General features: G+C 41.5%; 2 protein-coding genes across 4 annotated transcripts in view; both read left to right on the top strand.

The window, feature by feature from the left end:
* Positions 1 to 1,274, top strand: part of ppox (protoporphyrinogen oxidase) — a 30,062-nt gene extending 28,788 nt beyond the window's left edge. For both annotated transcript variants that reach the window (XM_030071497.1, XM_030071498.1), the window contains exons 11-13: positions 111 to 260; positions 568 to 610; positions 736 to 1,274. In XM_030071497.1, coding sequence (XP_029927357.1) covers positions 111 to 260; positions 568 to 610; positions 736 to 872 — 330 coding nt within the window. In that variant the 3' untranslated portion in view covers positions 873 to 1,274. The remainder of the gene's footprint in view (positions 1 to 110; positions 261 to 567; positions 611 to 735) is intronic.
* Positions 1,275 to 3,160: 1,886 nt separating this feature from the next.
* The window catches only part of LOC115373226 (dysbindin-A-like), a 28,341-nt gene continuing 18,836 nt past the window's right edge, over positions 3,161 to 12,665 (top strand). For both annotated transcript variants that reach the window (XM_030071505.1, XM_030071504.1), the window contains exon 1: positions 3,161 to 3,335. In XM_030071505.1, coding sequence (XP_029927365.1) covers positions 3,280 to 3,335 — 56 coding nt within the window. In that variant the 5' untranslated portion in view covers positions 3,161 to 3,279. The remainder of the gene's footprint in view (positions 3,336 to 12,665) is intronic.

Here is a 12,665-nt window from a genome sequence, read left to right as displayed (position 1 = left end):
TACACAGTACACTACATATTCATGTACACTCAAAACAAACATGCCTAGACATTGCACATTCCCTAACATCAACATTTTTTCACAAAGCATTGCATGGCTTTATCTTTTAGGTGATGATGGGCGGGGCCTGGTTCCAGGAAGTGTTTGGGACTCCAGAGACAATAACAGAGGAGTGTCTCTTAGCAACAGCCACTGAAGCAGTCCAACGCCACCTGGGAGTTACAGCATCACCCTGCTGGAGTAGGGTGGCTCTGCAAAAGGTAGTGAATGACATGAGTTTGTGTGTGTGTGTATTTTGTGTTGCATGTCCACATGCATGTGTATGTAAGTACGACATTTAACTCTGTTTGCAAACTCTTCGCTTAAGTCTTACAATTACATGTGTATACAACATCATAAATGAGTCAAACATCTTTTGAGCATTCTTGAAATAATATTGACTTAACCCTCGCACTACCTTGGGGATTTTTGTTTTTTTCTCGTGTTTTTTTTTGTTGTCTGTACTATCTATATTGTGTTACTGTAATGAAGTGGATTAGAGTGGTGACTCATGTTTTCTCTTGCTAGGACTGTATACCTCAGTACCATCTGGGACACTGGCAAAGAGTGGGTGAGTTAGTTATAACATTTGCACTACAACTTACCATTCATTAGTTATGCTAGTTTCTCTGTGTTTTTATTATGCTTTTATGTTTTATTAAATGCTCAAATGTATGTCTGTATTTTTGTGTGCAGAGTCCATGCGTAGCTACATAAAAAAGAATCTCCTCCCGCTGTCTCTGGCTGGATCCTGCTATGATGGTGTATCTGTGAATGATGTCATCATAAGTGGACGTACTGCTGCAGAGGGGCTGCTTGGAACTGGAGTGTGATGGAGCATATCAGTCATATATATGTATATCTATAAATATATATAGATATATATGTAGGAAAATCAGTACATCTGTGTGATTAACAATGTAAATTTGATTGTCCAACACAAGCTTTTGTTTGAACATTTTCAGAATCATTTGTAAGGACTGACTGTAGTAGACCCATACAGTCCATGCATTTATTGTCATTCAATTAATTACAAAAAAAAGACCATTACATTTTATCTGTTACCTTCAAGTACGTCTGTGTAAATGTGTTTGAATAACCAATAAAGCGAGATCCAACTCCATGCAGAGTAGACTTGTAAGCACTAAGAAATGCTCCTTAAAGGCAGAGTCAGCAAGTTAGAGATTTTCAAATGTTGTGGTTAAAATGAATTAAAAAACATTTATTTATTGCTACCTATTGCCCGAGTTTCATTAGATACTCTATTACACAAAAGATTCTGTTGGGTATCAGCAGAATAAAGGCTCTTTTAGCACAGGACAGTTCACTTTACAATGTTCTTCTGTTGCCTGAAGCAGTTCATGACCTTCAATGTAAAAGTGCTTCCATGACAAAAGTAAATTTATTTCATTTTTCAATATTTTAATATTTGAATAATAAATAATGAATTGTTGCTGGTGAAGAAAATGGGAACCTTGAGGGCAGTGTTATCAGTCCTGTGCTGTTTAATAGAATAATGAATGGTATGTTTGATGAAGTGGGAGATGTCTTTGATAGATATCTTTTTGTGGATGATGGGGTAGTATGAAAGAGGGATTGCAGTGTTGGATATTTGATGAAGCAGATGCAGAGTGCCTTGGATAAGGTGCAGGTTTGGGCTGATAAATGGGGTTTTAGGCTGTTGATAACAAAGACAAAATATGCAGTCTCTGGCAGAAACTGCATATTTTGACAATAGATATGGAGAACCCCTTGGAAGAGTCAGGGTCTTAACGTTTTTAGGTATCTGGCTGGAGGAATGGTTGACATATAGAGCACATGTGGGGAGAATGGAAAGTAGATGTGAGGTCATTCATTATGAGGTGCTTGACTGGTTGTTCCTGAGGGGCGTATAGGAAACTGTTATAACGATGATTTATAAGGCAATAATACCAGCAGTCTTTGACTATGGGTGCTTGGCTTAAGGCTCAGCAGCAAAATCTACGCTGGCTAAATTGGGTGTTGTTCAGACCAGGGTTCTGAGGCTGTGCACTGGGGAATTCCGGACAACACCCATCCATGCTGTTGGTGGAAGCAGGCATGCTTCTTTTAGGCTGGGATGTACAGAAGTAGTGCCAAACTATAGAGTAAAAGACTTTTGGACAGTTCTTTTATAAATGTCAATGCTAGAGTAGTGCTGGGAGTTTGAATAGGGTGGTACAAGGGTTAACAGAGGCAGCTCCATAAATTCTGTAAAGAAATACTCATAGGAACTGTGGGCCCTCCATATGCTTGCTGCCTGTCCCTCTACAACTGTGTACAGACCATAATGTTCATTTGTCATTTAAAGAATTAATAACAGAAGAATAATACAGAAAGGTGAAATAGTAAATTGTACAACATATTTTAGAGAAATAACTTAGGAATGGGTGGGGTAGCCATATAAATGTCTACACTGATGGCTCAAGAGATCCTGAGAGCAGAAGAGTGGGATTTGGGTTACATGTACCCCATGTGCAAATCTGTCAGCATAGAAGGTTGACTGATTGAATATAAATATACTCTGCAGAATTAGAAACTTTATTGTGTGGGCACTGTGGTGGGTGGGAGAAGGGGGCTCAAGTAAAGTTGGTGTGCACTGTCTGTGGAGGTTTTCAGTCATCCTGGTCACAGTTATCCACATAGACCTGAATCAACAGCATCTGGACCTCATCAGTGGCAGCGGGAGTGGGATGCAGACAGCAGAAGGAGAAAGTTGCGTATCATTCAAACATCAGTTAAACCAAGCAAAAGAGTGGACATTCATTGGCAAGATCAAATGGGACATTGTGCAACTGGGCTGTTGCTAGTGGGAAAGGACGAGATGGCAACTGTGAAAACTGTAGTCCTGGAGTCTATACAGCACACACACTATGCCGATGAAAAGAGGCTTTTATTCTTGAAATGAAACAAATTAGGAATTCATTTTTCCCCTCGGAATGCTGCTGGATGATTTCATCCCTCTTAAAGAAAGAGCCAGGCAAGCAGTACACGTCCCAAAACCACGGATCTATATCGCGAATTTCAGAACTGAGGACATAAGTAGCAGTGACGTTACTACACCAGTGGGAGGCAGCAAAGCACTAAACCATGCCTCGTCTGCCGGGAAGAAGAAGACGAACAAGAAGTGTACCTCTGCCCTGCCTCTGCCTACCCCGACATTGCTGGTATCAGCCACGCTCTACTTAACATTAACGTTTCAAACAGTCCCGAGGAAAAATTATGTTTGAAAATTTCAGAGGAAAACTTCAGACGGTTCAGCAGGATTTCACTACAAGGTTTGTTTTCTGTCTGACATAAATACTAATAGTATTAGGACTTTTCACCTAAGGTTATCTGTTTATTGTTGTGGCCAACACACCTGCCTTCTGTAAAAGACTGTTCGAAGAGGTTTTCCACGTCAGATATGCGAATGTATTAGTTATTCTCTTTCATTCGGGATGATCACTCTTGTAATAAGTGGTCAGCTAGCTAGTTACACGCTTGCTGTTGGCTGTATCTGTTAGCGCACATCCAGCCAGGTCGCTCCTCTTCAACTAAAATAAGCAGTACAGGTATTCTGAATGTCATTCTTGTTATGATGTTCTAACTAGGTTTCATTTCGTTAATGTCAAGAGCCTTTGGGTAGTTAGTTAGCTGCTTAAATAGTTAGCCCGCTACCTAGCTGAGTTATTACAGTCAGCTGAGTGTCATGTGATGAGGAAAAGAGGAATAGAGACCTGGGCTCCGTCCACACAACAGATGCAGACATCAACAAGCATGCTGCTGAACAACACAAAAATGTCATTGGCACACCAGTCCTTCATCACAATGAATGAAACAGTGGTACAGGCAATCATTTCTGGAATGGTTTGTTTTATCAGTGTGACAGGCCATCAACTGCTCGTGCCCCCAGCTGATGAACTACAGCAGGGAAAAAAAGGGCTTTGACTGAAGCATCCTCCCATGTTTCTATTAAATTTATAACAACACTGACTCCCTGTTGTTGTCAATGCCGTCCTCCATATTTTGTTTCAGCCTACCACTGCCTGGCATGAATATTTATGCATTGACAGTTTTCACTAAGCATGCTCAGTGAAACCCCCCCACATTGATTCTGATGTGATCGTTCACACAGCTGTCACACCAGCAGGAATCAGATATGTATCTGATTTAAGACCACATATGAAAGTGGCCTGAGTCAGAATTGAATTGACATGTCTGATTCAGTGTGATATTTTTTCTCTTCACACTATCATAAGTCAGATCTGTGTTAATTTGAATTAATTAATCAGATCTAAGCCACTTTTTACTGACTGAACTTGCCGTATGACTCAGAGAGTCCCCCCTACTCTCCTGATAAACTGTGATAACAGTGTCTCCCTCAGCTAATATAGTGAGCTGCTGTGTGATGGAGACATGAAGGCCCTCCTAAATCAAACCAGCAAATGAGCCCCCACTGTTATTGGTGTCGATACTGTCATAGCCTGTGAAGTTTCAGTCAGCCATTTAGCTCAACATCTGAAATCCTCCAGCTCTATCTTCCTGCTTTAATCTATTCTTTTTTGCTTCTTGCTTCAAGTTTTTCTTGTCTGTGTGATGGAGCTACAGCAATGCTCAAATATCAACCTGTCTTTAATCATCTCAACACCACTGTTTCTATTTCAAATAATTCAAGAACTTCCAACCAGTCACTGCCATGATAAGAGCTTACCTGAGCCCTACATGCTGTCTGTCTGTCTTCAGTTGCCAGAATTTTCTTCATGAAAAGATGCATGACATTCACAAATTGGTTGTGTGTGTGCTGTGGGTAATTTTGCATATTAATGCTGTTCATCGTAATAATGGTCCATACAATTACTGTTTACTTTATCAAACTCATAATGCATTTGATGGAAAAAACAACAACAAAACAAACAAACAAAAAAACATGTTACTTAAGTTTATACTTAGCATGCACTTTGAGTCTTCATCAATACAAGGATACAAGGAAGTTTATTGGTCATTATACAACAGGTTGTATAACATGGAGGAGTTCAGATGGTGCATTTAGTAGTCTCACAGCCTGAGGGAAGAAGCTGCTCTGTAGTCTGGTGGTACGGCAGCGAATACTTGTGTATCTTTTGCCTGACGGCAGCAGGGTGAACATAAGGGGTGGGTTAAAAATATCAATATTTTCGATATTGTATCGATACACGTGTGTACAAAAGATAATCGATACATAAATCCCAGTATCACAGGCTGTGGCTGGGGTGGGTGTTGTCTTTTAGGATCCTTTTGGCTCTGCGCAGGCACCTCACCTCCCCGATATCACTGATGCTTGGTAGATGGGTGCCAATGATGTTTTGGGCAGTTTTAATCACTCGTTGCAGAGTCTTCCTGTCCTGGGCCGTGCACATCCCATGCCAGTTTGTGATGTTTCCAGTCAGGATGCTTTCAATCGCTCCTTTGTAGAAGCTGACAAGAACTTGGTGTGGGAATTTTGCTTTCTTAAGTTTCCTTAAGAAATACAGCCGTTTCTGAGCTTTTTTAACCAGGGCAGAGATATGTGAAGTCCTTGACAGGGTCTCTGTTATGTTGATTCCCAGGAACTTTAAACTGCTCACTTGCTCCACCTCAGCTCCATTGATGTAAACAGGGTTGTGTGTCTTTGCCTCCTTTTTTCTAAAATCAACTATCAGCTCTTTGGTTTTGCTGACGTTGAGTAGTAAGTTGTTTTCTGTGCACCATTCTGCAAGATGGTTGATTTCCTCCCGATATGAAAACTCATCATTGTTAGAAATCCGGCCGATGATGGTGGTGTCTTCTGCGAACTTCACAATAGAGTTCTCTCCATGTCGGGGGTTGCAGTCGTGGGTGTACAGCGTGAACAGGAGGGGGCTGAGCACACAGCCCTGGGGGGCTCCGGTGTTGAGCACTAGAGTGGAGGAGGAGAGACTGCCAATCCGAACTGACTGGGGTCTGTTTGTGAGGAAGTCCAGTATCCAGTTGCAGAGAGTGGTACTGATGCCCAGAGTGTTCAGTTTTCCAATCAGCTTCATGGGGGAGATTGACTACGTTTACATGCACACCATATTCTGGTTCGGGTCAATATTCCGGTTAAGGTAACTGCACTGCGGCAACTGGAATATTCCGTTTACATGTTACTTGGCATGCCCCTGTGTTTCGGCGTATTCTGCTCTCTTATGTAATGCGATACTCAGCCGTGGGGGGCAGCAGTACGCATATAGGCGTCTGGTCTGCCAGAAAAACAGACGAAGAAGTCTTCTTCTTTGTCTTCCTTTTTCTTCCTCTTCTGTCGCTATTTCTATGTTTTCTCCCAATGATATACTCCATGATATTTAAGTCTTTCATTTGCTGAAGGCAGACTGCAGTCAACATAGCTTTTAAGCTATGTTAAATCGCAATCGCAATATTGGGGGGAAAAATCGCAATTAGATTATTTTCCCAAATCATTCAGCCCTACCCAGCAGAGACATTATTTCAAATGCTGTGAATCATGTAACATGCTGCTAGCAACATTGTGCATGACAGACTTAGGGTTGCTCCTGAGATATCTCGCATTTCTTGCTCTCCTCACCTCTTTCTAAAATACCCACTTTTGCACAAAACACTAACCTGGCAACTCAGCAGAGACATTAACAATAGCATTTTTGTATAGTGCGGCCCAGGAAAATATTGTTGGCTCATGTACCACAGTATATGAGGTCTAATGACGCCTGATCTGGGTAGGGAATGTGAAGTATTTGCCCTGGGCCATAGGAGGTAGAGAGCCATGGTGCGTCAAAGTGTGCCAGACTGAAGTAATCCATCCCCCCTGCACTACACAGTAAATAAGCACAGATAGGCGCTTTCATTCTCTGCTCCCACTAGCCCACTGTGGAATATTCATTTACTGCTATTCCTTTATTCCTTTCTGTTATATTTTGCTTACATGTGTTATACAAGTAAAATCTAACGGTTACATGTTCAGTAGCCCTTTAAGCATGTCTCATATGGCTTTACAAACTATTTCATATCCTGTGTGTCATATACCATAATACCTAATGGTTATATATCCACATTATATAAACCATACTTCATCATACACACTGCATCCACTGTATCTTAAAGCATAATACATCATATACCTACATTTTATATTGAGCTACATCAACACATGATGCATTTCTTTAGACTGAAATGCGAGGAATAAGAGCACTCAAAGGAAATCAGCAGAAACACAGAAAAGACATGCAAACTTCATAAAGAAAAGCAGGGTCCGACATTAACGGTTGCCTGAATGCCCGAGGCAAGTAAAAATAGATGGGGGGCAAGTAGAACCTGTTCAAACTTGCCCAGGCGGGCAGATGACTATATTTCTCTTCTTTTCCTCTCTATTGGGCTCTGTTCTGAGGAGCCAGTTGCATTTTTTTTCTTTCTTTCTTTCTTTTTTTTTTTTTTAACCACGGTGTGCTGCTGCTTTCATTGGCTGAGCGTCTCTGCTGAGTGCAGACGTCAGACGTGACGTTCATTTGGCACTGACTGTCATGGCGGAGCACACACAACATACAGCATTTTGGACAAAAATACAGGCGATTTTGGACAAAAATAAAATCCCGATTTTTTTTCTCTGAAAACTCAGTTTTCGTTTTCGATTTCGATTTCGATTTTTTGGTAAAACTACAAAAGACAATGGAATAAATTATTTCAAATATTTTATCTTTATTTGTTAAAGAAAAATAGCAAACAAATTTCCCTATTGGGAATGAAGTGCAACTGAAAGATACTGTAAATCCTCCTTGGGTTTAGTAAAGTGACAACATTTACAGTCTTCTTGACCAAACAAAGATGAATCCCTTGGGATTAATGAAGTGAGAACCTCACTATGAACAGGTTCTTCATAAACAAAGATGAAGTTCCCTTATTTGGGAATAAAGTGAAAACTTAAGAACCAAACACATATGAATCCCCCTGTGGATTAAGTGACAATCTTAACTGTCTTTCACCTCACTTTAAAAATAACAGGTTTTTCTATCATCTTGAACAACGATGAATGAATTAAGTGCAAAACTTTCACATTTTGTAAAATAAAGCTTAAAAAAATGTATTGTATCCCTGAGGCAAAAACACAAACACGAATGTTATTTGCATGTTATATGCCCATTGGAAAAAACAAACAAACACTACCTCTCTCATAATGAGAGAGGTAGAGGTTGTTTCTGTCACTCATTACATTTGTTAATTCAAGTCAGATTTGCAAGTTTTTTGCAAGGAACACAAGCCTGTCTACGACATCTGGCTTGAGGGATGTCCTGTGGCATGTTACAGTGTTCCCTCCAACACTAAAGAATAGGCTTTCCACCGATCTGATCCGCTATATTGGATCAGCCGATATTTTGCATTTTATGCACTTTGTGTGATCGGCTGTAATGTCTTAATTCGCCGATCCGATCAATGACGTCATTGTCGTGTTGAAACTTTTTGCAGATGCTCCCGTTGCATTGTTTTATCTGTCTCGTTTACTCCGAAGAAGTTCCACACCACCGCCGTGTTAGTTTTGAGCCCTGTCACTATGTGATGGACAATAAAGTTTTTTGAATCTTGAATCATTCCCTGTCGGATTCAAACAAACATGTCGGTGGTGTGGGACTTCTTCAAAATGTCTGAGACAGATAAAACTAAGGTGATTTGCAATCTGTGCAACACTACAGTACCTCTGTCAGTTTGGGGCACAGCAAAGATTGTTAAACATTGGCAAAAATGCTTGAGAATACTTTTGTTCATATTCAGTAAACGGTACAGAAGTATATACAGTAAATAAACAAGTTATTTAAATAGACATATTGCTCCCTCATGTGATCGGATCGGTGATCGGTTTATTTAAACTCACTGATCGGTGATCGGCCTCAAAAATCCTGATCGTGTAAAGCTTACTAAAGAGCCTCTCGAATGGGCACTCGTTGCAGGGATTGAGCGGTATTTCTTGGCTAGCTTGCTGAGCCTTGGAAAGTTGTCTTTCTGTTTCTTCTACCACTGAAGTGGATCAGCATCCTCACTTATCTCAGGCGTCAACAGGTAGGTTTCCAGCTCAGTTCTAACTCTGTCTGCCTGTGACAGGGAGGAAGAGGGCACATTCTTCTTCTGGAAGAAGCTTGCCAAGCTTTTCCTCTTCTTCGGCGCAGGGCCAGGCTGAGCTTCTTCTTCCTCCTGGCGCGCCTGCACAGCTGGTCCAGGCTCTGGTGTGGTTTTGTCAGTGGGCAGATTCAGCAGTTCTGTGACAGCTCTCTTCTTAATCTGTTCCACCTTCTCAGGATGAATGTATGTCGTGCAGAACCTGGGATCCATAAGTGAGGCCATGCTCAAGAGTTCGTCTTTGACAGGGTCACTGTATTTGTCAGTCATGTAACTCAGAATGTTTTTTTTTTTTTGATAGTTTTTGTGAGCTCAGTGTCGTCGTCTGCTGGCTTGAGGAGACTGCTTCTGAGCATGTTGAGAGTTGGTTTGATGAAAGAGATGGTCACATAACTCTCCCCAGACAGCGCGTCGGTGAAATCTTGCAGTGGTTTAACAGCTTTATTCACCGACTCCAACACCTTGAGGACTTGCCAGGTGGGCACAAGGTGCCTGCATTTCTTTTCTGACCCCAGGACACATGCTATGGCACTCTCTTGTTCCAGGATACATTCTATCATCGCTTGTCTGGATCCCCACCTGGTTGGGGACTCAGTGATGAGCTGATGAACGGGTAGGAGCTCTGTCTGTAATGCAGCCAGCTCTCTTCTTATTTTCCAGCTATATGAAAAAGAACAGACCTTTCTTACAAATCCCGATGGCACGATCAATCCATGCCATTCTCTGTATAAAAAGAAATATAGAAGAAACAAAAAACTGTAACATCACATCGCCTTGTGCTTAAAATGTGCTATACAGGTGCATCTAAAAAATAAGAATATTGTGGAAAAGTTAAAAAAGTAAAAAACAAAAAAAAAAAAAAAAAAACAAATAAAAATTATATAAATATGCTCATGCCATGGTTTCTGAAAATATTTATATTATTTATTTATTTATTCAATTCCTGAAATCTCTTACAAAAATATTAAACTTTTCCAAGATATTCTATTTTTTAAGATGCACCTGTATAAACATATAGAATAAATCACATGGACTACATTCACATATAATATTAAGAGGCTAGATGTTGATGCATTTAGGATTGACACAAACACATACACATGAACAGTGTGTATATGTTGTGTGTGTGACATGCTATTATATGTATCACATGTATGCATATGTGCATTTTGAGGAAATATTAAAATTAAAAATGTTTTGTATACAAGTGTTAATTCACTTTTTTCATACAATTAAATGAACTAAGTTTAAGTAATGAGAATAAGAGGGTAATGTGTTGACTATGGCTTCATTAATCTAGCAAGGAGTAACTTGTTTTTAAAGCACTACACTTCATATAAATGCAGTAATGCATTGCTATGTACTTTAACACTTACCGATGGCGTTGTGCAGTTTGTGCCGAAAGCGCTGTAGGTTGGGTCACTCATTCAGTGTCAGAGCCTTTATCATATTGGTGCCGCTCTCTGTAGTCATGCAAACGAGACAGTCCTCACTCAGGTGCCAGGACTCAAGTGCATCTCTCAACCCCTGGGCGATCTCTTCACCGTTATGGTCCTCTGGGAAGAAAGAGGTTTGTAGGCAGACGTGTTCCAGACTCCACTCATCGGTGATAAAGTGGGCCGTCAAACTCAGCTATGGCTGCATTGTCCGTCTGGACCACAGGTCCGTCGTAGCGGAGAAGAATGGCACATCCTCCAGCTGCTTTGTGACTTTTTCACATGTGGTGTTGTACAGATGGGGAAAGACAACTTTGGCAAAATGTTTGCGGCTTGGTAGCTCGTAGTGGGGGTCCAAGTGTCGGAAGCCAGCCTTTTCTACAGTATATATTGGGACCATGTCTTTTGCTATGTGAAATGCCACTGCATCCGTAATGTTTTCCACTTCGCGTCTGTCTTGCTATATGGGACACCACGTGAAAATGAAGCCGCTAACGCTACCTGCTTCGGAGCTGGTGGTGGTGTTTTAGCCGGTCTTTCGTCCTCGTGTACAGCCCGCAACGCAACACACTGCTCCCACTCTGGCTTGTGATTGTTTGCGAGGTGTTGAAATAAGTTTGTCGTCCTGCTGTCTTTAGCAGATACCACCTTCAGGCAGACTTTGCAGCGGGGAGTGGTTTGCTCTTCATCCGAAACTGCGAAGCCGTACCAGTTCCACACGACTGACTTGCTTTTCTTGACCTTTTTAGCAACGACATTCTCGCTTCCTTTAGCAAACGCTGACATGCTTACAGAGGGCTGTGGATGTAGCAGCTTCTCGAGGGGGGAGGAGGACTACGGTAGCCTAGAGGCACATAGCCCGGAAGCATGCGAGAGGAAAATCAATTTTAAGATTTTCCTTTTTTTTAACATCGTCTTGACTAATTAATCCGATTTCGATTTAAAATTGACTAATCACACAGCCCTACCTACGAGAGTGAAAAACGGCGTAGAACTTTCCTCCCTTCGTGGAAAGAAATTCATTCCTGGGTCAAGTATGATCCAACAAAATTGACTATGTCCTGCACTATTTGCAGAGAGTTCCCGGCGAAAGCAGATAAAACAGGATCCTTTTTCCGCGGAAACAACAGCTACTGAAGGCAGGACTTAGACAGCCATGCTAAATCTATCCAATGCCCTGTTAAAAAGAGGGATGTTCAAATATGAAATAGCATTAAAACATTGCACTGACTGCCAGTTAAATGTAATGTAATGCAGGGATGATAGCAATCCAGCGTTGTGCCGGATCTCCGGCGTACCGGCGTGACTGCGGAAAAAAAAATCTGGGCTCACCCAGATTTATCTAACAGACATTTCTCTGGATCCAATAGAAGCGCAGCAATAGGCCTACTAGCCAATCAGAAGTAGGGCGGGGGCGGGACTTGGGTGTTGACAGTCAGGCGCTCCATGTGCCATCGAAAGTGAGCCATGTTAGCCTACAGTGACGCACTGCAACCCACAGGATGGACTGCAGGTTCATGAAGCCCGGGGAAGACAGCAAAGATGTCTCTTAAACTGATGATGTCGGCGCCGACCGGATTCGGCAAGCCTACTTTACATATCGACCTCTCCTAGACTGTTTATGACATACAGAAACTTAAAAAAAAAAAAAAAAAAACATGTCGGAAACTGGAGAAACGATGCTTTGCGCCTATACACAGTACCATTACGGTAACTCTGTAGGACGACTGAAACTTCGACCGTCCAATCACAGAAGAGTCCCCGGTGTGTCACATGTTTGTAATATGAGCTTCTCATACCGACTCCTGAACCAATGGGGCGATTGAAAAAAAATCAGAGGGTTTCTGAAAGCAGAGAACCGGAGCTTTTCCGCATAGGCGGAGTTTGAAATTTGCGCTGGGGGGGGGGGGCAAACTCCGCCTATGCTTTTCCGATGGTGTGGAAAGGTTAGCTTAATTACAGGGTTAAGAGGGTAAAGAATAAATGGCGCTGGGCTTGGATAGAGGAGAATGGGAGCTATGTGGCAATAGATAGTTACAAAATAGTCATTAGGGTTATTTGTATATAATGTTATTTTCA

The sequence above is a fragment of the Myripristis murdjan genome, chromosome 16 (assembly GCF_902150065.1).
Source record: "Myripristis murdjan chromosome 16, fMyrMur1.1, whole genome shotgun sequence".
In the NCBI taxonomy this organism is placed as follows: domain Eukaryota; kingdom Metazoa; phylum Chordata; class Actinopteri; order Holocentriformes; family Holocentridae; genus Myripristis; species Myripristis murdjan.
The sequence above is the reverse complement of the archived record's forward strand: the minus strand, read 5'-3'. Positions and strand labels throughout refer to the sequence as shown.